At 39.8% G+C, this 24310-nt stretch overlaps 1 protein-coding gene across 4 annotated transcripts in view; it reads left to right on the forward strand.

Annotated features, from left to right (window-relative positions):
* The window catches only part of LOC122838347 (calcium homeostasis endoplasmic reticulum protein), a 47366-nt gene extending 23801 nt beyond the window's left edge, over positions 1-23565 (forward strand). For 2 of the 4 annotated variants that reach the window (XM_044128923.1, XM_044128925.1), the window contains exons 10-19: positions 9533-9787; positions 12592-12790; positions 12870-13114; positions 17872-18005; positions 19221-19307; positions 19539-19685; positions 22385-22498; positions 22582-22676; positions 22822-23007; positions 23133-23565. In XM_044128923.1, coding sequence (XP_043984858.1) covers positions 9533-9787; positions 12592-12790; positions 12870-13114; positions 17872-18005; positions 19221-19307; positions 19539-19685; positions 22385-22498; positions 22582-22676; positions 22822-23007; positions 23133-23170 — 1500 coding nt within the window. In that variant the 3' untranslated portion in view covers positions 23171-23565. The remainder of the gene's footprint in view (positions 1-9532; positions 9788-12591; positions 12791-12869; positions 13115-17871; positions 18006-19220; positions 19308-19538; positions 19686-22384; positions 22499-22581; positions 22677-22821; positions 23008-23132) is intronic. The other 2 variants (XM_044128924.1, XM_044128926.1) reach the window with 1 other exon arrangement.
* The last annotated feature ends 745 nt before the right edge of the window (positions 23566-24310 follow it).

Here is a 24310-nt window from a genome sequence, read left to right on the forward strand (position 1 = left end):
TTAACTGTTTACACACAACTTTTTCAATAACTTTGCTGATGAATGGGAGGTTGGAGATCGGCCTGTAATTCTGCAGTAGTGATTTGTCTAGATTGTTCTTTTTTATCAGTGGTTTGATTACTGCCGTTTTCAAAGCCTGGGGGAAAACGCCTGATGAGAGTGATGAGTTTACTATTTGGATCAGATCAGTAGCAACAACAGGCAGAACTTTCTTAAAGAAATGTGAGGGTAGAACATCCAGACAGCAAGAACTGGAGCTGAGTTGACTTATAATTTCCTCTAGGGTTTTATAATTAAGTAGTTGAAATTGGGTCATTTTTCCTGTATTTGTTTTGTTTGGGTTCAGTGTTGGTACTGACTTTATAGTGGATGTGCAGATTAATCCTCTGATTTTTTGAATTTTCTCTGAAAAGAAACTGGAAAACTGGTTGCAGGCGGCAATAGACTGAAATTCAGGTGGTAACGTGATAGGAGGATTTGTGAGCCTGTCAACTGTTGCAAATAAAGCTGGAGCATTGTTAATGTTTTTGTTTATGACATCTGCAAAGAAAGCCTGTCTTGCATGTTTGAGTGTTAAATGATAGTAACGTAGTTTTTCTTTATAGATGTCATAATGAATGTGAAGTTGAGTTTTACGCCATTTTCGTTCTGCCCTACGGCAGAGTTGTCTTGCAGATCTAACTATTTGTGCATTTCTCCATGGAGATTTCTTCTTACCAGACACAACCTTCATTTTAATTGGGGCAATGGAATCAATGATATCTGAAACTTTAGACTGAAAATCATTTACCAACTTATCTACGTCATTACAGCTTAAGAGTGAGGAAGAAGAGTAGATTTGATTAAATATTTCTGCTGTGCTTTCAGTGAGAGAACGTTTTGTGATGGTTGCTGTTTGTCCAAGTGGATTAAAGGATAAACAACTTTCAAAGATAACAGGAAGTGATGCGACAGGGCGACATCAGTTACAGAGACATTGGAAATATTCACACCCTTACTGATAACCAGGTCCAGTGTGTGTCCTTGAGTGTGTGTTGCTTGTTTGACATGTTGTGTTAGACCAAAAGTCTCTAAGATATTAGAAAGCTTTTTAGCCCCTCTGTCTTGGGGGTTGTCAACATGAACGTTAAAATCACCAACAACTATTAAACATTCATAATTAATACATACGAGAGATAGAAGTTCATTCAACTCAGTAAAGAAATTTTCCACATATGTTGGAGTTTTGTATAAAGTTAGTGTTAAAGTCCGTTTGAGGCCTTTAATCTCAATTCCAAGATACTCAAAAGAAGTAAAGTGACCCAAAGTAATTTTACTACTATTTACGGTATTCTTAAATATTGAAGCCACGCCTCCTCCTTTTTTATGTTTTCTATTCTCACTTAAGAAATTGTAGTTAGGAGGCGCAGATTCAATTAGTTCGATCGGTTCATTATTGTCATTCAACCATGTTTCTGTTAGAAACATAACATCGATATTATGTTCAGTGATGAAATCATTGATTAGTAGAGCTTTAGCACAGAGAGATCTGGTATTTAAAAGAGCAAATTTTAGTGACTTGGAGGCCAAGCATTCTTGAGTCTGAGGTTCCTTTAGGCAGGGGAACCGTCTGAGGTTTGAATTAGGTCCACTGTGTTTTATGTTTCTGTTTTTTGTAGCTTTTCTTGTAGTGATCCGGATAGGTAATGTCCTATTTTGCAGTGCCGGGGGGCCAGACACATTCTGGGGGAGGACTGGTGTAAAAATAATATCTGGACCCCGGCCTCAGACCTCAGAAACGCAGAGTGATGGATCCTCTAGGAAATCAAAGGCAGGTGGCTTAAATGTAGTGAGGTCTGTAGCATGAGTGCTAAGGAGAGACGTCCCAAGTAGAACCTGTTGATTCATTCCATCTGTAAAATTGAGAAACTCTGGTCCAGAAGACATTTCTCCAAAGGTGTCTTGTGAATCCTGTGAATGAGTGGATGAGCAAGGAGGGGGCGGAGGAGGAAGGGAACCAGTCGCTCCGTCTCCAGTCGATGTTGTATCAGCTTGTTTTGGCTCCTGATACGTGGAGGGATCCATCCTAATCAGACGTCCTCGAGCCTGTTCTTCTGAAGCGATGATGACGTTGCTGTCCTTGTTGATAAAATAAAAAAGGTTTGCAGTGAGTAGCTTTATCCCATGTTTATTAAGATTGCGTCCGCCTCTTCCAAAAAGGAGAAAGTGCTGCCAATAGATCCAGAGGTTATCGATGAAGGTCACTGAGCTGGTAGAGCATCAGTGATCTGCTAGTTGATGATGTAATCAGCTGGTATCAAAACAAAGCCAGAGCTTTCTCAGCATGATGAAGAAGCGCTCGTTAACAAGGTAGATGCAAAACCATCAATTATCTGTACCTGGTTCGGGTTTTACGTCCTTCGGTCTTGGATGTCACGGTCAGATAGCGGGGAACCAAGAGGTAAAAGCGCAAGCGAGGTCAGTGTGACCCTGCCGGGATGCTCACAGGGTAAAGCTTGCTGGGTTCATTGGATCCTGTTTCTTTACCTTCACAGTTCTCGGGGTCTTCACACGATACTCAGGAGCTTGGCAAATGTCGCGGTCAGACAGTGAGGAAGTGCTGTGGGGAAGGATGGAGATCTTTACAAAACCACACAAAAAAAATTTGTGAAAGGACACAGTGCAACCCCGCTGGACAGTGCACAGAGTAAAATACTTGTGGGGTCTAAATGATCCCATCTCTTACGACCCTGGGAAGGTCAAACAGTCTGACCAGGACCAGAAAAATATAATGTGCAAAATGCTTGTAGCCCCCCCCCTTCCAGAAGGAGAGGAAATAGAAGCATTTTGTTTTGCCATCTTAAAAAGATACATGTGCTCGAATACCAGCTAACTATAAGTTCCAGTCACAACACTGAGAAGAAAAATCTGTTTCAATGCAGGCATACATTACATCAAAGTTAATTTGTTTCTATGAAGAGATAGCACATTAATCTCAATGATGACTGCCTGGTTAAATCAAAGTTAACCAAGTTAACCAGGTGCTGACCATAAAATTTGAATATTATGGAAAAGTTGATTTAAGTCATTAATTCCATTGAAAGAAGTGAAACTTGTATATTATATTTAGGCCTGTCATGATAACAGATTTTGCTGAGCGATTAATTGTCTTAAAACTTATTGCGATAAATGATAATATTGTTTGAAGACCTTTGTACACTGATTTAATGGAAATGACATAATAATACATGTGATTTCCTGCCAAAGATAGATACAGTTTATTTTCAAAAGAACATTTAACACTGGAACTGATAACATAAACAAAACAACCAAAAATAAAATGGATTCTCAGTCTCCATTAACAAAAATGTACCGTAATTTCCGGACTATAAGCCGCGACTTTTGTCTCACGCTCTCGACCCTGCGGCTTATACAACGATGCGGCTTATTTATGAATTTTTTCTAACGGCCAGTAGGGGCGCTGGAGCAGCAAAGGTAAGCGTGAGACAGCTGGAATATATCTGTAGAGGAAGACTAATGTAACATCCTGCTTTGTGCATAAATAAAATTAGCTTGAACAGACCCTCATCATGGAGAATGCAAGAAGAAATGCATATGGTGCAGCTTTCAAGTTAAAAGCAATCAAGCTGGCCGATAAAGAAGGAAACAGACACTGAGGAAGATGACTTCCATGGTTTCAGTGCACAGGAGGAAGAGGATGACGGCTCTCCGTGACTTTTAACCGTATGTTATTTAAACCAACCCTGTTAGTGTTGTTTTGCTATATTGCTGCTGTTCAGAAAGAAAAGCTACGGCATATTATTAAAACTTTAAAAACACTTTCTGTGTACCATATTTCTTTGTAAATATCTCATGTTTTAATGTAGGCACGTGCGGCTTATACACCGGTGCGGTTTATGTATGTACAAAATGTGTTTCCTTTAAAAATGTAGGGGGGTGCGGCTTGTAATCAGGTGTGCTCTATAGTCCGGAAATTACGGTACTTGACTAAAAACACCAAGGTGTAAATCCTGGCTTTAACCCAGGGGTCTCAAACTCCAGGCCTCGAGGGCCGCAGTCCTGCAGTTTTTAGATGTGCCAAAGATAGATACAGTTTATTGCAGGTACAAAACACTGGAATGAAATGGCTTAATTACCTCCACCTTGTGTAGATCAGTTCTCCAGAGCCTTAATTATTCTATTCAGGTGTGCTGCACCAGAGGCACATCTAAAAGTTGCAGGACTGCAGCCCTCGAGGACTGGAGTTTGAGACCCCTGCTTTAACCAAAAGAGTGCAGATTATGAAGTCTGTAAACCAATTGCCATTCAGTAATCATTAGATTTAAATAGAGAAGATGGGCACATCGACTACCTGATGCAATAGTTCACACTACACGTTAGTTCACATCTACATTTTCCCCTTATGACAATCTTAGAAAGTTGATTGTTCTAAGATTGTTGCTTGTGATTTCATAACCCATCATCCTGTAGTGTGTGTGCTCTGATCTAAATCAGGGGTTTTCCCGGACTGGGAGTGTTAATGCAGCCTGTTGAATGTGACAGGTAGCCAATCAGAAAACGTGGATTCTCCTCAGTGATTTCTTAGGGGAAATTACAGAGGGGAATCCCAAACAGCTGACATGGCGCAACCGAAGTCCAGCGGACATTTGAGATAATATGTGGAAACAACATTAATGTTTATAAAACATTTCGTGCAAAGAATATAGAAATGACTATATATCAGCATACACTTATGGAGCTGTCATCACATACAGTGGAGGCATTTTCCGCAACATATCCATCCATCCATCCAACCATCCAACCAACCAACCAACCAACCAAACAAACAAACAAACAAACATGCAGAAGCATTATCTGATGGTTAATAAAAAGGTTGGGAACCACTGCTGTAGATCACTCACCAGCAGTTCAGTCCTTTTCCTCTTCAGCCCAGGTGAAACACTTCTGATGCCATCTCATTTTCAAGAGTGGTTTGGCATGAGGAATGCGACAGCTAAAACCCATGTCTTGCATATATCTGTGTGTGGAGGTTCTTGAAGCACTGACTCCAGCTGCAATCCACTCTTTGTGAATCTCTGATACATTTTAAATGTAGCCATAATTATTTAGCCTACAAAACTAGACTTAGGGCCCACTTAAAGGCCTTTGCAGGTGTTTTGAAGTAATTAGCTGATCAGAGTGTGGCACCGAGTGCCTTCAATATTGAACCTCCTCATAATATTTAAATTTACTTGGACATTGTCGCGGTTTTGGTTTCCAGGGTAACGGAGGCGTTTGTGTAAGTGAAGACACACGACAAAAAAAGAAAGATCTCTTGCATGAACTTCTTTCAGCAACAGATGAGTTACAACGCCAGCCGAGTTGTTCTCATGTAAGAACCATGTGCCTTCTGGCCTCTAGCTCTGGCACAGACAGCGCTTAGCTATGTCTGGGCAGTGAGCGGTGAGAACAATAACAACAGAATATTAACATCAACTCTCGCGATACTAGCCTTTTCTCTCGAACTGCGTTGCATTTACTGACCTAACTTAGGCTCGAAAAACTAAAATAAAAAAATACAAAACCAAGCTTAAGGTCTAATAAAGGTGGACCTTCTTTACACTATCCCCCCTTTTAGGAATACTGAGTCCCTTCAGTACAGGTTATACAGCCAAATTTGAGAAAGAAGTGGTAGTTATAAGAACGTAACTACTGAAATGTATATGCCATAAAAGCAAGAAAACATAAACCAAGTTATTTAAATTCTGTAATTGTAACATTCAACTAACTTAGTGTCTAAATTTCTGTGGTCTTTGGACTAGACGACCACTAGATGTTTTAACAGTCTTTTCTGAAGAGTTTGAATCCCCCTGTCTTCCATCTGGTTGGCATCCTGGATCCTTGGGCTGGAGGTCTTCATCTCGATTATCTGACAGCGGTAGTAAAGGAACCGCTTCTTTTGGTTGAAATTCTTGGTCTTGGCAATTCTTAAGCAGTCTGCTTCTTTGGCGTAAAACCCAGACTGGTATCACGACACTGTCATATGGCTTGAGCCGATCGTGGTGCATCACTGTGCTGCGCTTGGGACCTTGTATTTCATACAGCACAGGACCACGGCAAGCTGCAATAATTAACTGGCCTTTCCATAGCTTCTGAAGCTTAGGGCTTAACCTTTTCTTCTTTGAATCGTCTTTGACAAACACCAGATCTCCAACGCTAGAAGTGTTCTTTGGCCCGGAGGTCATGCACCTTTTTCTGCCGCTCTTGTGCAGTGCGAAGGTGGTCTCTTGCCAGGTCATGTGCTTCTTTTAAGCTTTCCTCCAGGTTGTAGAGGAAATTTGCAGCTTCCAGTGCATCAACCTTAACTTTTGCAGTGCCAGTCTGGCCGTCTTGTGGTTGGTGGACTTCCCCGCCGAGCATAAGCCTATTGGGTGTGAACCCTGTCACTGTGTGTCGTGAGCTGCGATAAGCTGCTGTGAGTAGTGGCAGTTGTTCATCCCAGTTCTTTTGGTCCTGGTTCACATAACATCGAAGCATCTGCAATAAGGTCCTATTGAACCGTTCTACTTGTCCATTGGAGGAGGGACAAGTAGAACTGGTCTTAGTGATCTGCATGAGCTTGCATACATTCCAAAACAGGGAGCTATCAAAATTATGACCTTGATCTGTGTGTAGCTCAAGTGGAGCTCTAAACCTGGCAATAAAGTCGTAGACTAGCTTCCTTGCAGTTGTTTCAGCACTTCGATCAGGAACAGGAAAAGCTTCAACCCATCTGGTGAACTGGTCAATGATAATAAGAATGTATTTGTTCCCAGTCCTGGACATGGGGAATGGCCCAAGGATATCAAGATGTAGACGGTCCAGAGTTGCTCCAACTTGGTAGCTTTGCAGTTTTGCTCTCTTCGCTGGACCTGTGATCTTGTATGCACTACAGTGTGGGCATCTCTTAACAAACAGGTGACCATCTCCACCCATGCCGAACCAATGGTAGCTCTGATGCACACTCTCTAGGGTTTTGGCTTCTCCTAGATGGCCAGAGTATGGAGGGTTTTGGCATGATTCCAGGACTTCCTTCTGAATGGACGAGGGAACTAATAACAACAAGTTTGGATGCTGGTCTCCACTTCTCACCCAGGAGTAATAGAGCCCTCCTTGCCTCAGTGTAACTTGAGGCCAACAGAGCCAGAACTTTCTCACTGCAGGGCTCTCCAGCGCCACTTCATCGTTGGTAGGAAGTGTCCCTGTTTCTTTCCATTTGTGAAGAGCAGCGAGAACAGGATCTGCTTTCTGGAGTGTTGACAGTTTCTCAGGACTAAGGGATTCAAGCCAATTGACTTCTGGCCTTTCTAGTTTAGTTGTCAGTAAAAATCACCAACATTTGAAATATATCACTCTTTGTTTCTAGACCTGGTGTTTATTTTGTGGTTATTAATAAGTGAACCCAGCGGTGGTTGATTAGCTAATTTAAACATCCGCTCTACTGGTGATCTGTCAGAATTGGTGTGTGGTAGGGGTTGAACGACTACATATTTTTTAAGGTCGACTACATCATGATAATAGTCGAGTCGATGTCGACTAGTCGCGGTGACGTCATAGTGACGTAAGCGCAAAAACCCTTCACAACTACTTGGAGGCTTTATTAGCTATTTTCACGGCAAATATTGACCCCCCCCCTCCCACACACACACACACACACACACACTCCCCATCTCCTGCTTTTAGTAAGTCTATTATGGAGAATTAAAAGAGCAATAAACACATCATTCTTCGTGAGCAGCGGGGAAAAGTTTGTTGCACAAAGTCGGGTCTGACATTTTTTTTCTAAACACCGGCTGATGCTGATGATCTCTGGATAGTTACTATAGGAGTCAAATTATCACACTGACTACATGGTGCTTTTGGAACATCACAAACCAAACTTGTTATGAACGGATCCCGTTTGGTTACAGCTGAATTCAACGAAACCACCTGCTTCTCCTCCGCCCGATGCGCGGCAGGAAGCTCTGCTGACTCAGCAGATTGAACGATTTAAGATATTTTCTAGTCAACGTCAACATGATAAAAGTCGAGTCGATGTCGAGTTCATAATGTAAAATAATAATAATGTTCATAATGTATTAGTTAGATCGTCGTGACAAAGACACTTGCGAGCCGGCTAATTGACATCCTTAGCGGGAAGGGGGCGAGTTTTAGACGGCTCGTGTTTTGTAGTCGACTGCAGCTGCAACTCCATCTCCTTTTAAAAACACTGTAAAACCACAAATATGCATCCATCTACATATCATTTAAACTAATGTATTAACTTATTTTTCTTGTGTCTTGTGACGTTTACTGTGCTGTCAGATCAGCACAGGCTGTCACCACCGGCAATCACATGACTGCAACTAGTCGACATGAAATGTAAAAACTCGCGAGACGTCCTAGAGTCGACTGGTCGACTAATTGGTTCAACCCCTAGTGTGTGGGTAGTCTGTTTTATTTAACTGAACTAAAAAACCAAATTCCGCTGCACAGCAACATATAACATTTTTTTTAAAACTTGTGTTGACAATTAGTAGCAAACCAATATTATTGCTTTATTGAAAATAAAATATCATCTTGTGAAATTTATATGTCATAGCATTTTGTTTATATTCTTAAAAAATATATCCTAAGTCTTCTGGAAATGTTTTTGAAATATTATTTCCATGTGAGATCTTGGTCAAGTCACAGTTACAGCTTTATCCCCCAGTAAGTGGGATAAAGTTTTGTCTTACCTGGGCCATCATGTCACATGGGACAGTACTGTGAATTCACTAGGGGTGCACCGAATTCACTAGGGGTGCACCGATCGCAGTTTTCTGGCCTTTCGCCGATTACCAATCTTTAAAAACTCTGACCTGCCAATTCCGGTTTTTATCTGTTCCATTTTGTTTGTCTGAAATGTCCCTAAAATTGCATTTGGCAACAGTGGGGTGACTATTGTTAACTGCAACCATGCAGACATGACCTTTTAGGGCAGTCTACCAGTCAAACCTTTCTCACCAGAGCAGAAGAAAACACTGGCAGATTTTCAGACCTTTGCTGAGGTAGAAGAGATAAGGGGATAAGATTGTCTTCACATGTAAGTATTGGTCGATCAGCAAACTCCCAATATTAAAGAAATCGGTGCTGATAAATCAACTGGCCGATAAATCGGTGCGCCCCTAGAATTCACAGCTCCCCCAAAAGAGACAGCTGTTGCTTTTGTGTGGGTAGTAAAAATATTGTAGTGATGGTAAAAGGTAGTGAATTCAAGTCTAGAATTCCTATATAGACCTTGTTGTGATATGAATATTATGCCATATTGCATGATGAAAGTTGAGTCAACTTTAATTTGTTGCTGTGAGGTCATATAAACACAAGAGAGGAGTCTTCTCAGTCATTCACAAGCTGTTTTAGGCCACCTATATGGTCTAAAAACTGACAACACAAAGCTTCAACAAAAGCCTGTTATGCAGATTAAAATAATCATTGTAAATAAGCATTAGCATAGAAGAAATGCGACACATCAGAAACCTGCCTGTTTCCCCAGCCTCCTTTTGACATGAACCAGCCCCCCCCTCCCTGTCCTCCGTGGAACAGTCATGAGGGAATGTGGAATGAGCAGAGAGACCCAGGAAACTGGAGTGGAGGTCCTCCGAGAGATGGAGGCCCTTGGAGTGGGCCAGGAGGTTCTGAGCTAGGTCCCCCGTCTTGGAATTCATTTGATCAACAGCCCCCCTGGGGAAACCAGACTGATCAGCCTCCATGGGGCCAACGAGACGCCCCATTTCCACCACGAATGCAGGTATGTATTGGCTTTAATTTGGTTCCATTTCCTTTAAGTCACAGTGTAAACCTTGTTGAATGTATGCTATTTAGTCAGCGAGTTCTGGGGCCTCATGTATAAAGCGTGCGTACGCACAAATGTGCGGCGCCGTGTTTTATGCACAAGACAGTATGTTCAAAAATGAACGTGCGTAATTGTAGGCAAACCTTTTACTTAACGTGAAAATGTGCAGCAGCCACGCAAACCTTTTTTGTGTACAATAAAGAACTACAAAGCGCCAAAATTCACCTAACTACACTGAAACCTGACTTCATTTATTTATTTAGACCGGCGGTTTTCAGTAGAGGCGCCTCCCCTGGGGGCGCCAGAGCGAGGGAAAAGTAAACCGGAAAAAGCTATCTGCTTGCTGTCTACTGATGTGAGAGAAACGCGTCTTTTACGCATTACCGATCAACTCTGTGGATTTAGGAAAAGTTGGTACTGTGGGTGCGTGGAGCGGGATCAGTGGAAATGTTTCCACCTTAGAGGATATTTTGGCCAGTGATGTCAGTAACGTTGACGCCGGACCACTTTTTCCATAACGAGTAATCTAACGCGTTGCTATTTCAAATCCAGTAGTCAGACTACAGTTACTTATCAAAATCATTTTGCGTTACTGTCTTCTTTTGTTATTTAATCGTATTTCCTCCGCTGCCTTGTCGAAAGTGACCGACGTCTCTATGCAACAGAAATGTAAACAATGGAGGGAGATGCGCATTTTGTTGGTGGAAAAACTGGAACTATTTTCAGTTTCTGTCGACAAGTCCGATTATTATAAGCGGCTTTGGGCTTCATTTTTTAAAAGTCGCTTGCAAGTTTAATGAGCGGCAGGTTGCGCCTTTTTGGGCTGTTTTTGAACGTGAAGTTGCTCATTTGGGCTTGGAAATAAGCAGAGACTCATAATAAATCCCAGAATTTGTCAGTCATTAAGCTAGTTTTAGTCAGTCTCTCCCTGTTCATCATTTCCCGGATGATCCGGCCCCGCTGTGTCTTTGTTAATGTCAACTTAATTTATTACCTCTCAATGACATCGAAGCTTCGTGCGCCCAGAAAACTAAAATATCGAAACCAATATGAACAGCGCAATAAACGTGAAAACAGCCACGAATAAACGTGTCCGTAGTTGGCAATAGTTATAATGGCAACTTAACATCATTATAATTATTAATATTACGGTAAGTGTCGCAGCCATCTGAGCTGTGGAGCTGCAGGAGGAGCTCTGTGCGCTGCGACATCAAACTCAGGGGCGTAACGCAGATCCTGGAGGCTGGGGGCAGGGGGGCTTTAAAATCCTTCTTAGAGTTTTCCAGACAACAGTGGACCACACAAATTACTCACGTTTTTTATTTTGTACTGTTTTTGTACAATCTCCTCTTCAGTTCAACCTTATAAGTGGAGACACATTGTTGATGTTACCATTATAAAATAACTTACAATTAAATATTGGCAAAGATCAATGTGATTTTCACAGGAGGCAGAGTGTTGTTGTTAGCAGCTGCTGAAAGTAACTAAAAAGTTACTTTTAGTGTAACTTAGTTACTTTCCAAGTCAAGTAGTCAGTAATATAACTAAGTTACTTTTTCAAGGAGTAATCAGTAGTCCGATTAAAGTTACTTTTTCAAAGTAACTATGCCATCACTGGTTTTGGCCAGAGCGGGGCTGAAGGCGGAGTTTTAAACTCCACCCTCCGCGGGGGTGGCGCAGGCATTGGGCTCCTTGGAGGGGGGCTCACCCTTTCATACTTTGAAAACCCCTGATTTAGACCATATTGATCTGCTGGAAAATGTTGATTATGATTTATTAGCATTTAGATTGCCCAGACTGGACCTCTGCGCAGAAGAAGGAGCCGTGAGTTACCGGTCCAGCTGGAGCTGTTGACAGGTCGAGACAGTAATCCTTCAGTCGAGCTGCCAGCTTTATGAATGCGCCTTTATGGACAGAAGGCATCTCCATTCTTTAAATGTGCAACTTGTGTACATGATACCTCCATTTAATAAACTTCCACATTCCCCAGTTACCGCAATGGACTCTATGGCATGCTATCTGTCTTTCTATCCCGGCTGAATGCTCTGCTGTTCAAACAAGCATTTACACTTGGGTCTCTTTATTTTCTTTTTTTCTACTGGGAAAATTTTTCTTAAAAATTTATTATTTTTATTTTTAATAAGGTGACCTTATATTCCCTGAGAATATCTTTTAAATAAAATATATAATTATTATTATAATAAATACTTATACTGCTGCAAACAAGGACCGTTGCCATGGTTATTTCTTCAAATGGTGGCAGCCTCACGATATTTATACTAATTTACATATGTATTTATGGGTGGCGACAGGGCAGACCTGCAGCTGCGCTCTATTTCCCACAAATTAAGATTTATAAAGGAACAGTGAGCAGGTATGTGTGTACGTACAGCTTTATACATCTGAATTTTTTGGCGCGCTGCACTTTTCTAAATTTGTCTGTGCGCCAAGTTTTAGTGTGAAAACTACACACTCTTTTATACATGAGGCTCCTGGAGTCTGCCTGAATGGAGAAACTTTTTAGGCAGACTATCAAGGCATTCTAGCAGAGTTACAGAAAAAAAGTTTTCACTTTTCACTAACACCCTTTGACCTTTTAAGTTTTGGTTTTTGGCACTTTTGAGGTTCATGTCACAGGTTATATTTTCACAATGGCACAATTTGTTATCAAAGACTTCAATAGCAGAATTCTGTCAGCCATGGTGTTATACCTCTGCTGGGTTTTTTTTTGTTTTTGTTTTTTATGTTGTAATTCTTAGAGACCTCCCCATTTCAGAGGACCTTTTGCTCCACACCAGCAGCCCCCCCCATTTAACCAGCTCCCACCACCCCCTCACAATTTTGGAAGATTCCCGCCTCGCTTTGTGCAGGAAGACTTTACTCCCAGACATCACTATGACAGACCGCCTTACACCTCACATCGCTTTGACTATCCTCAGGGAGGAGAATATCCTGGAGGTGAGTAACAGTTATTCTACCTCTCCTGTTCTATATCTTTGTAATTATGTTGACTAATTTCAAATTAAACTTTGTTCAGCAGATATGCCAGGTCCTCCACTTCACCACCACCCCAACCAACGAATGCCTCCACCAGCTATAGGAGCCGATCATCCTCCGTGGGGTACGGGCCAACACCCAGACTTTGGCCCACCTCAACATGGCTTCAATGGCCACTCTCCTCACATGCGCCATCGACAGCATCCCGTTCAAGATGACCCAAGTCTAGTTCCAAACGTACCCTATTTTGACCTGCCAGCAGGTCTAATGGCTCCATTGGTCAAGGTATGTTAGTTCATTCTGAATTTGGGACAGTGGTAATAAGTAGGGGTGTTTCGATGTCATATTTTTTTGGACAGAGTACAAGTACTTTGGTTTAAGTCGCCAATATTGATACCAAGTAAACAAATTGGGTAGCCACCGTGTTCAAACTAATCAACAAACTGCCTGCTCAAGCCAGTAGAAATAGCCTACAAAGCACTGTTGTGAGCAGAGCAGAACTGAGGATAGAAGCACAAATGTTTAGAAATATATCTACCGTCATACAGAGATGGAGAAGTTTGATAGTGAAAAGAAAAAGGCGGCAGAAGTCAGTAAAGCAAGTATGATTGCGTTTTATGACCAGGCTAAGAGATTTTCTTTTCAAATACATGAATAAAGTTATAATATTATGAAAACGAAGTCATATTAGCAGAATAGTTTTAATATTGCCAGAAGAAAGTTAAATTATGAGGAAAAAGTCATTTTAAGAAGGAAAAAAATGCTTCAAATTAGCTCTGCAAGTCTAGTTCTTTCTGTTAAATAAGAAGTTCTTTAAACAGTCATTTCAAAGTCCTTCAGGTGATAATTTGATTCTGATGTGTTAAGAGAATAAGTATTTTCTTATAGCAAGTAGAACTTTCCATGACCCTCATTATTCTTCATTTTAGTGCAGTGTGGTGAACAGTCATCATAAAATTACGACTATATCCTCATAGAACTTTACTCGTATTTAAAACACAAACCAAAAATCTGTTAGACTGCCCTTGTTCCGTCATAAGCAGATAGCTGTACCTCAGAGAAAAGACCATGAAATAGATGAAGCTTACATTTTTACTGTTAATGTACTTTTCATCTCATGACTGCTTATACAGGTCCTTCTCAGAATATTAGCATATTGTGATAAAAGTTCATTATTTTCCATAATGTAATGATAAAAATTGAACATTCATATATTTTAGATTCATTGCACACTAACTGAAATATTTCAGGTCTTTTACTGTCTTAATACGGATGATTTTGGCATACAGCTCATGAAAACCCCAAATTCCTATCTCACAAAATTTGCATATTTCATCCGACCAATAAAAGAAAAGTGTTTTTAATACAAAAAAAGTCAACCTTCAAATAATTAGGTACAGTTATGCACTCAATACTTGGTCAGGAATCCTTTTGCTGAAATGACTGCTTCAGTGCGGCGTGGCATGGAGGCAATCAGCCTGTGGCACTGCTGAGGTGTTATGGAGGCCCAGGATGCTTCGATAACGGCCTTTAGCTCATCCATTGTGTTGGGTCTTCAATCAATCAATCAAACTTTATTTGCATAGCACATTTCAGCAGCAAGGCATTTCAAAGTGCTTTACATCAAATCAAACACAAAAACACAATGTTACATAGAATCAACAATAAAAACACAACATCAAGTCACATTCCGTCAATAAATTTGTAATTGATCACGTTTCAAATACAACTCTAAACAAGTGGGTTTTTAGTTGAGATTTAAAGGAAGTCAGTGTTTCAGCTGTTTTACAGTTTTCTGGAAGTTTGTTCCAGATTTGTGGTGCATAGATGCTAAATGCTGCTTCTCCTTGTTTGGTTCTGGTTCTGGGGATGCAGAGCAGAACCAGAACCAGAACCAGAAGACCTGAGAGGTCTAGAAGGTTGATACAACAACAGCAGATCTTTAATGTATTGTGGTGCTAAACCATTTAGTGATTTATAAACTAACAGTATTTTAAACTCTATTCTTTGAGCTACAGGGATATATATATATAGTGGAGAGACTTTAAAACTGGTGTTATGTGCTCTATCTTCCTGGTTTTAGTCTTGCGTCTCTCAACTTTCTCTTCACAATATCCCACTGATTCTCTATGGGGTTCAGGTCAGGAGAGTTGGCAGGCCAATTGAGCACAGTGATACCATGGTCAGTAAACCATTTACCAGTGGTTTTGGTACTGTAAGCTGGTGCCAGGTCATACTGAAAAATGAAATTTTCATCTCCATAAAGCTTTTCAGCAGATGGAAGCATGAAGTGCTCCAAAATCTCTCTTCTAGTTGTGCAGCGTTTTCTGCCACACTTTTTTCTTCCCACAGACTTCCCACTGAGGTGCCTTGATACAGCACTCTGGGAACAGCCTATTCGTTCAGAAATATCTTTCTGTGTCATACCCTCTTGCTTGAGGGTGTCAATGATGGCCTTCTGGACAGCAGTCAGGTCGGCAGTCTTACCCATGGTTGGGGTTTTGAGTGATGAACCAACCTGGGAGTTTTAAAGGCCTCAGGAATCTATTGCAGGTGTTTAGAGTTAATTCATTGATTCAGATGATTAGGTTCATAGCTCGTTTAGAGACCCTTTTCATGATATGCTAATTTTGTGAGATAGGAATTTTGGGTTTTTATGAACTGTAGGCCAAAATGATCCGTATTACGATAATAAAAGACCTGAAATATTTAGTGTGCAATGAATCTAAAATATTGGAATGTTCAATTTTTGTCATTGCATTATGGAAAATAATTAACTTCATCACAATATGCTAATATTTTGAGAAGGACCTGTGTATATATATATATAGCTGCAAAGTTTGCACAATAAACGTTAAAAAACTGAACACCTTGTTAAAAGCGATAAGCTGAACAAGCTGACTAGTTCCCGATTGCAAAGTAAAACTTTAAAAAAAGATTTTACTGTGTTAAGTCTAAAAACACTCATCCTATTGAATCACTGACATCTGACATCTTTTCTCTTTCAGACTGAGTAGTCTTGATTACCAAACTTGGTAATTGTTTTGAGACTCAGACCAGTAAAAGAGCTGTTTTGATAATCAAGTTATATAAGGCTGTAGCCACAGGATTGTACAGAAAAATTATTAAATATCAGATTCGTAATAATATTCCAATTCTTTGGATGGGAGGGCAGCAATGCACTGAATGGAGTGTTTGCAGGTCCAGGGAACATTCAGAGTGTCTTATATTATAGCAGATCATGATTTCATGATCTGCTACAGTCCTTGAGGGCCACTCTCCTGCAACTTTTAGATGTGCCCCTGCTGCACCACAGCTGAATAGAATAATTAGGTCATTAGCAAGGCTCTGGAGAACTGGTCTACACAAGGAGGAGGTAATTAAGACATTTCAGTCTAGTCTTTTGTACCTGTGGCACATCTAAAAACTGCAGGACAGCAGCCCTCGAGGACTGGAGTTTGAGACCCCTGATCTGCTATAATAATGTTATAGCATGTTACCACTTGCAGTTTGCTTATCGCCATGGTGTTGGAGTAGAAGACTCCATCAGTACACCTGCTTCATAAACCCACTGTCATCTGGACGAAGCACGCAGCACTGTGAGGATCATGTTCTTTGATTTCTCCAGTGTATTTAACTTTGCACTTTAACAATTACTGACTTAACAGTATTAAGCTGCTTAATACTTCAAAGACTCAAGTGAAGGCCTCCACAATCACCTGGATCTATGACTACCTGACTAACAGACCACAGTTAGAGAGACTGAAGGACTGTGTGTCTAACCAGATTATCAGTAGCAGAGGAGCACCACACTGCACTATGCTTTTATCATTCCTTTTCACTTCGTACGTTTCAGACTTCTGTCATCTCCAGAAATACTCAGATGACTCTGCAGTTGTCGGTGTATCAGAGATTTGATTTAACATGATTTACCACAGCATTGAATTTCCTTTTTGGGTCAATAAAGTATTTTTTAATTTGAATTTGATTTCAAAAACTTCATCACAGAAAAAATGCTAACTGTGTTCAGTTTGATAACACAACTATTCATATTTTGTCTTTTATTACAATATGCTAATCAGCAGATACTGAAGCTTACATTATTATGATCTGCTATAATAATATTATGGCACAGTTCTGCTGCTTATGTGAATGCTCTGCGTACATTCCTGCCCTGGTCAGGCTGACCAAACCAGAGATTCTGCAGCTCCAGGTTTTGCACCTGAAACTGCAGAATCTTGGAAATAACAACTCCTTATTAGAAAATATGATTCATAAAACCAAAACCGTCGAAAGTAGCATTAGTTATGCAAGCAAGCGGTGTGGTAATATTCCAGAAGCAATTTGTTTTCTAGCTTAAAATGTGGCTTAAATCTATGTACAGTAACTGCAGAATATATACCAGATCTGAATTAATCAGTTTGTATGCATTTTTTTGGCTGATCTTCAAAAGATATCTTTTGCATTTAATTAACGTTTTGTTGATTTTTAACTGCTGACTCATCTTTAATCTGTCACGTCACCAACCTGGGGGAAGATGTGTGGACATCTTTAACATCAACTTCTTTAATATTAGTTAAACAGAATGAAAATGAAATGCGAATGTTATTGTTTTAAAAATTGATGGGTGGAAATAGCTTGACAGGATTTTTTGATATCATTGTCAAAATAATGGACAGAAAAGTATAGTGCGACCTCTCATTTTCTCCCATTTAGTAGGAGGGAATGAAATGTTTTCTTTTTTTGGAGAATTAGTAAATAATTTAGTGGTGTGTTACCACCATCAGGAATGAACTGTGGTTTAGCCTTTGAGTTGAAGTTGCAGCACAGGAGGAAAATCCAGCAGAACAATGGTATTGATTTGGAGTATTGGCTTGCTTTTATGAGTGCGAGTATGAGTCCTTGATGCTGGTATCGAGCCAATATTGATATATGTATTGGGACACCAGTAGTAAGATTTTCTGTAGATCTTTTGTGGAGAATGCAGTCTGTTCTGTCATCAATTTTGTATAACTCACAATCCTTGTGCTTTCTTTACACAGCTTGAAGACTGTGACTATAAACCATTGGACCCTAAGGACATTAGGTTACCCCCTCCTATGCCGCCCAGTGATCGGCTACTAGCTGCTGTGGAGGCTTTCTACAGCCCTCCTTCACATGATCGACCTCGAAACAGGTATACATATCTTAGCTTTGATTTTGAGAGGACTTCAAATAAACCATAAAGGCTCTCCAAACATAAAGTACACATAGTAGGTGCTTTACTGTACTTATCTGTTAAAATAACTCAGAAATGTCACAGGAAAGAGACTTTAGATCATTTTAAAAGACCAAAAAAGATCCACCATGTGCAACAGCAAAAACAGGAAGTAATGCAAGGTACCTTACCCACAGTCCTTCAGCAGAAAAATAAAAGTTGGTGCTTCTTAACATCTGTCCTTATTGAGTTACAAACAGACCTCTGTTGGTTTCCATTCACAATACTTCATTCAATGCTGTCGCCCCCTACAGCCATTCCCTGGTGCAACAGATAGTACTTGACCAAATTATCATCTTGGTCCCATAGTTCTCAGTTTTCTTTCCTGACGCATACATCTGCCTCTTTCAAAACATGAACCAATCGGCCAACTCAGAGACACAAGTGGACTTTACAGTGACAGTATAGCTTCTCCCTAGCTTTACTGACTTCTTGGACTCAGCGACGTCAACTTTTTCTCTTACCGCTGAAACCTTTTCAGCCCCTTTCAGCTTCCTCCTGATCAGCTGAAAGGGTCTTAACCCTCCTGTTATGTTCTGGGTCAAATTGACCCGTTTTAAAGTTTTTTTTCTGTCTAGTTTTTTTTCAGTGGACATTAAAAATGTAAATTCTATTTTTATTTCCAAATAAAATAAATGAGTAGGTTGTCACCATTGATCCTTAATTTCTGAGAAATAAAAAACATTATTGTGCAAATATTGATTCAAATGGTTAGAATAGGAGTTAATAATCAGATAAAAAAATGTTATGGAGGAACTTTTTGGTTTCTGACACTATAGCATGACTAAACACTTCCTGGGTCAAATTGACCCATGAACATTTTTGCTGTACCCTAGAAACGAACATAACAGGAGGGTAAATGTAATCGGGTTGTTTTAAGTAAATACAATGAAGATAGATAGATAAGATAAATCTTTATTGTCATTGTCACAAGAAAAACGAAATTTAAAAAGTGCCATCAGTCAGTGCATTTGCTTAAAAACAACTGTCACACAGTTTACACACAATATAAGAAATACATAACAAATAACTAAGCATTCTCAATTACCCTCTATGTATGAATAGTGTTCTAAAGATAAGCATAACTTTCCTTGAAGTAAACCTTTCAGCAAGTTTAGTGTGTTTCTCTTCCAGTGAAGGTTGGGAGCAGAATGGCCTGTATGAGTTTTTCAGAGCCAAGATGAGAGCTAGAAGAAAAAAGGAACAGGAAAAGAGGAACAGGTGGGTCTCTTCTGGATTAGAACTTGTGTTTTACCTATTCAGCTCTTACACAATGAAACCTTAAAGTTGAACTAATGCAACAATAGAATTGTTTTTTCTAAAATCAAATAAGAATAACAAATCTTAACCATCCTGTTTGTCTTAAATTGTATTTTTGCTCCTACTGTCAAACTGCTGTCTTGGTGATTTTTATTGTATTTTTTTAATTAATTAATTTTTTTCCCCTTTCAGTGGTCATGGAGGAAGTCGCTCCAGGAGTCGCTCTCGCAGCAGGAGGAGATCTTCTTCTCGCTCAAGCTCTCACTCCTCAAAGTCCTCCAGGTCACGTTCTGGTTCATCTCACTCTCGCAGCCGATCTCGCTCCTACTCACGATCAAGGTATGAACACTCGCATCTCACACACACGCACACATGCCCGCAAACACACATAGATGTTTGTCATGCTACCTTTGTGGGGACTTTCCATTGACTTCTACAACCTAATTCTAACCATTATATACCTAGGCCTAACCAAACCTCAATTCACACTATAGTCCAAAAACTAACCCCCGACCCAAAAACAACATTTCCCCTTGTGGGGCCCAGGCTTTAGTCACCTTAAGGAGCAGTGGGTCCCCACAACATAATATATGTCAGGAAAATGGTCCCCACAATGCATCATTTACATGGTACATGAACACGTACACATGATACACTCAAGAACACGTATAGAAACTGATCACCATCAATATTGAGGTCATGGATATGTTGGTGTTAATAGCGTTAGCTTTTGATCCTGATCACATTTCGTCCACAAATGCTTCATTTATGATTTAAAAAAAACAAAAACAAAAAAACAACTCACCACAAATAGTACTTACAGTGGTTTCAAATTAATTTCTTAGTAATCTTTTGTTTTTAGAGTTTACCATATTTTCCGCATCATAAGCTGCACCTATAAACCTTGAATTTTCTCAAAAGCTGACAGTGCGCCTTATAATCCGGTGCGCCTTATATATGGACCAATATTGAGCCACAACAGGTCTCGCAACTACGGTAAGCAGGAGTTATTGATATATTGTTATTGCTTTGCACTATTTAGAGTGTTACTATATTGTGATTGCACTAATGTTTGATTTACCGTAAACTGTTTTTTACGTGTTTATTGAATCGAGGAAAAGTTCCCCTCCACTATGTGATATAAATGTTGCACTACATGTTACCACGTCACTGACGTTACCTCCAGGAAAATAATAAAACAGCTTTTTATTCATTTTGGGAGTGAACGGAGTTGTCAGAACGCTGGTTTGTAATCTATTAATAAAGTTTGACTGACATATCTGACTGTTTTGTTGACATTACCTTTAGCGCAGCTCCATTTAATGCATGCATAACGTAACCCCAGCCTCTTCTGTAGCGTGTATTCTATGCGCCTTGTAATGCGGTGCGCCTTATAGAGTGGAAAATATTGTAATTAAATTGGACTCTGGACTGATTCGGACTCTGCTTCATTCAGACAAAGTCTATGAATAATCAACAATCCTGGGCAGCTGTGATCACTTAAATCGACATTTTGTAATATAAACTCTAACATATATTTTAAGGTAAAACCTCTTTAGGAAAAAGGCTTGATGAGAAAGTTACCAAGGTTGTAAATGACTGAAGGTTGTAGAATTTTATCAATATGTTTGAATTCAAAATCTATAAAGTTTGTGATATTCAGTGTAGATGGCAATGAAATGTCAGTCTGTGTGAATGGGTACGTATAAAGGCAGTGATGTCAGTAACGCGGTACTCTAATCTGACCACTTTTTTCAGTAGCAAAAAAATCTAACACATTGCTATTTGAAATCAATAATAAGATTAAAGTTTCTTATTCAAATCACTGTGTGTTACTATTTTCTTTAGTAATATAATTTTATTTTCTCTTTGCATCTTGGGGAGTGACCGCCCTTCTATGCGACAGCAGCAGCTGACAGAAATGTAAACAATGGAGGAATAAGGGAGACGCTTATTTTGTTGCTGGAAAAACAGAAACTATTTTGAGTTTGTGTTGCCAAGTCCAATTATTATAAGCAGGTCAGGCTAGTTTTGTCTAAAGTTGTTTTCAAGTTTGATGAGTCATGGGTTAAGGTTTTTGAGCTGGTTTTTCAAAGTGAAGTTGCTCATTTGAGCTTGGAAAACAGCAGATACATAATAAGCCCCAGATTTTATCTGACAATCTGGTAGTTTTAAATTTCTTTTTTTTTTCCCCCACCAGGGGGTCTTTTTGTGGGATCTAGTGTCCCTTATAAGACAGTAGGCTGATAGGAAAGGGGGAAGATGAGTGGGGAAGTCATGCGGCAAATGTTGCCGGGTCCGGGAATCGAACCCGCGACGGACGCATCGAGGACTCAAGGCCTCCAAATGTGGGTTGCGCTATCCCCTATCCCCAACCTGGTAGTTTTAGCCGGGCTCTCCTTGTCCATCATTTACCAGATGATCTGTCCTGCTGTTTCTTTGTTGATGTCGAGGTAATAAATATATTTATATTTCCTGTGAATGACGTCGAGCTTTGGGTTATGCTCCAGAAAACCACAATAATTGAGACTAATATGAACAGTGCAATAAATGTAAAATATGTGCAGCAGGCCATCTGAGTGGTGGAGCCGCAGGTGGAGCGCTGTGCTGACAGCAAACGTAGGGCCATAACAGAACCTGGAACCGGGTGGACAGACAATAGTGGAACACACAAAAACTCATAAAAAGGTTTTTTTTCTTACTTTTGTAGCATTAACAAATCTCCCCTTCAGTTCAACCTTATAAGTGGGGGCACATTGTTGATATTACCATAATAAAATAACTTGGAATAAAATAAGTATTGGCGAAGCTCAATGTAATTTTTATTAATAAAGTGGCGGAGGGTTATCAACAGCTGTTGAAAGTAACTAATAAGGTATCTTAGTTACTTTCCAAATGAAGTAATCAGTAATCTAAGTAATTACTGATTACTTCAAGGAGTAGTCAGTAATCTGATTAAAGTTACTTTTTCAAAGTAACTACCTAACTGTATATATGTACGTACTTACACATATGTATGTGTGTATGACTGTGTGCAGGTCCAGGAGCCGATCCAGGTCTTCTCGGAGCCGCTCTGGCTCCAGATCCAGATCCCATTCAAATTCTCCTACTAAGCGCCGTCGTGGTCCTAAATCTCGGAGCACTTCTCCTTCGTGAGTTCCCTGGCTGTCATCACTTTTCTTCACAGTATGTGCTACAGAATGATGCAGATACCATTCTCTGCTTCTCACTGCAGGTCCACTACAGGGCTGGGAAGCTCGTCATCTAAAATGTCTGCAGACACCAGACTAGGAGAGGAGAATAAGGGCCACCAGTTATTATTAAAGATGGGTATGCTTATTCATTTCTGTTTACTACAAAAGACAATTATGTTTGTACAAAAAAAATTGCCATTTTTCTGAGTACAGCTTACAGCGGGCAGCTTTTCTCTCTTGGAAGCTCTAACAGATTTTGTTCTGTGGTATTTTGGCCCCAGGTTGGAGCGGTTCTGGTGGCCTTGGGGCCAAAGAACAAGGTATCCAGGACCCTATCAAAGGGGGAGATGTTAGGGATAAGTGGGACCAGTACAAAGGCGTTGGAGTGTCTTTAGATGATCCATATGAGAATTATCGAAGGAATAAAAGCTACAACTTTGTTGCCCGGATGAAAGCGAGAGAGGAAGGTAATAGACTGTTATTTAATTGTTACAGAACTGTAATAGATGACTTTGTATTGCTACGCGTGCATTCTTAACTGAAATACAGCTAGATTTTAAATAGATATTTTTGTTTTTCTTCCCTGTGTCAGTCAATCGGGAAGTCCAGGAACCTACATCTACTGACTGAGATCCTTGGAATTCTGTTTCACTTGGATCTGAAGGATGAGCTTTACTGTCCAGGATGCTTTCACCTCTTGTACAGATTTCTCATTGACTAGAAAGAGTGACAGACATCACAGTTGTTCTATTTTAGTGTTAATGTAACTGCATAAACGTCTTTCTTATTCTCTTCTGGTGTGCTTGACAGAAAGATTAACACTATAGTAACAATGATTGCATATTCAAGTTGGCTCTTAATACAAAAAAACCCAGGTGTAATCATCAAAACGTTTCTTTTAGTTCCACAGAAGCTTGTCTAAAATGTGTTCTGTATGTGTCCTTTAGTAGATGTTTCATTGAAATTTGCAAAACTTGTATGATGACACAAATCAATAAAACCATATTTTGTGTTTTAGAAATCAATTTCTATTTATCAGCAGCATTGTTCTAATGGTAGAAAGGCACAAAGCAATTACACTATTTCCACCATTACTGATACAATCAATATTAATAAAATAAATGGCAGCCTCTGTTTGAATCTACTTTTTCAATCGCTTAGCAGTTGAAACAATATTGATGACATGGAAAACTCCAAAAACAGGGGACTCCATTTCCTGGTGTTGGTCAGGACTCCAGCAGTAAGCACTTTGGATCAGCCTGATCATTTTAACATCTCTGTACACATCACTATGTCATTCTAGCCTACTGAAATTTATTGTATGCACTAGTTTGTGCCTCTGTTGACACAAACCCTTTATTCTAAAAATATTTAATTACATTATAGGTTCAAAGCTTAGCAGACTTGGTAATGTGGTTCAAATTAAAATCTGAGTCAGAGTCTGCACTTAAGTTGCGTGTGGATCACTGTCTTTTAATCTTTGTGACCCAAAAGGACTTCTGTCTTTTAATTTGAAGTCAAATTAAATTCTCACTCATTCACTATTGGATGTGTATAATGATTCATTGACTTGAGTGGACTGTGCTCATAATATATATATATCAGGAAACAAACGGTGGCTTGCAAAAGAATTCATACCCCTTGAACTTTTTTATAATTTATCACGTTACAACCACAAACATAAATATGTTTTATTGGAATTTAATACGAAAGACTAACAAACTGGAATACTAGAAAGAAGTAGAAAGAAAATTAAACATGACTAAAAAT

The sequence above is a fragment of the Gambusia affinis genome, linkage group LG10, assembly GCF_019740435.1.
Source record: "Gambusia affinis linkage group LG10, SWU_Gaff_1.0, whole genome shotgun sequence".
NCBI lineage: Eukaryota > Metazoa > Chordata > Actinopteri > Cyprinodontiformes > Poeciliidae > Gambusia > Gambusia affinis.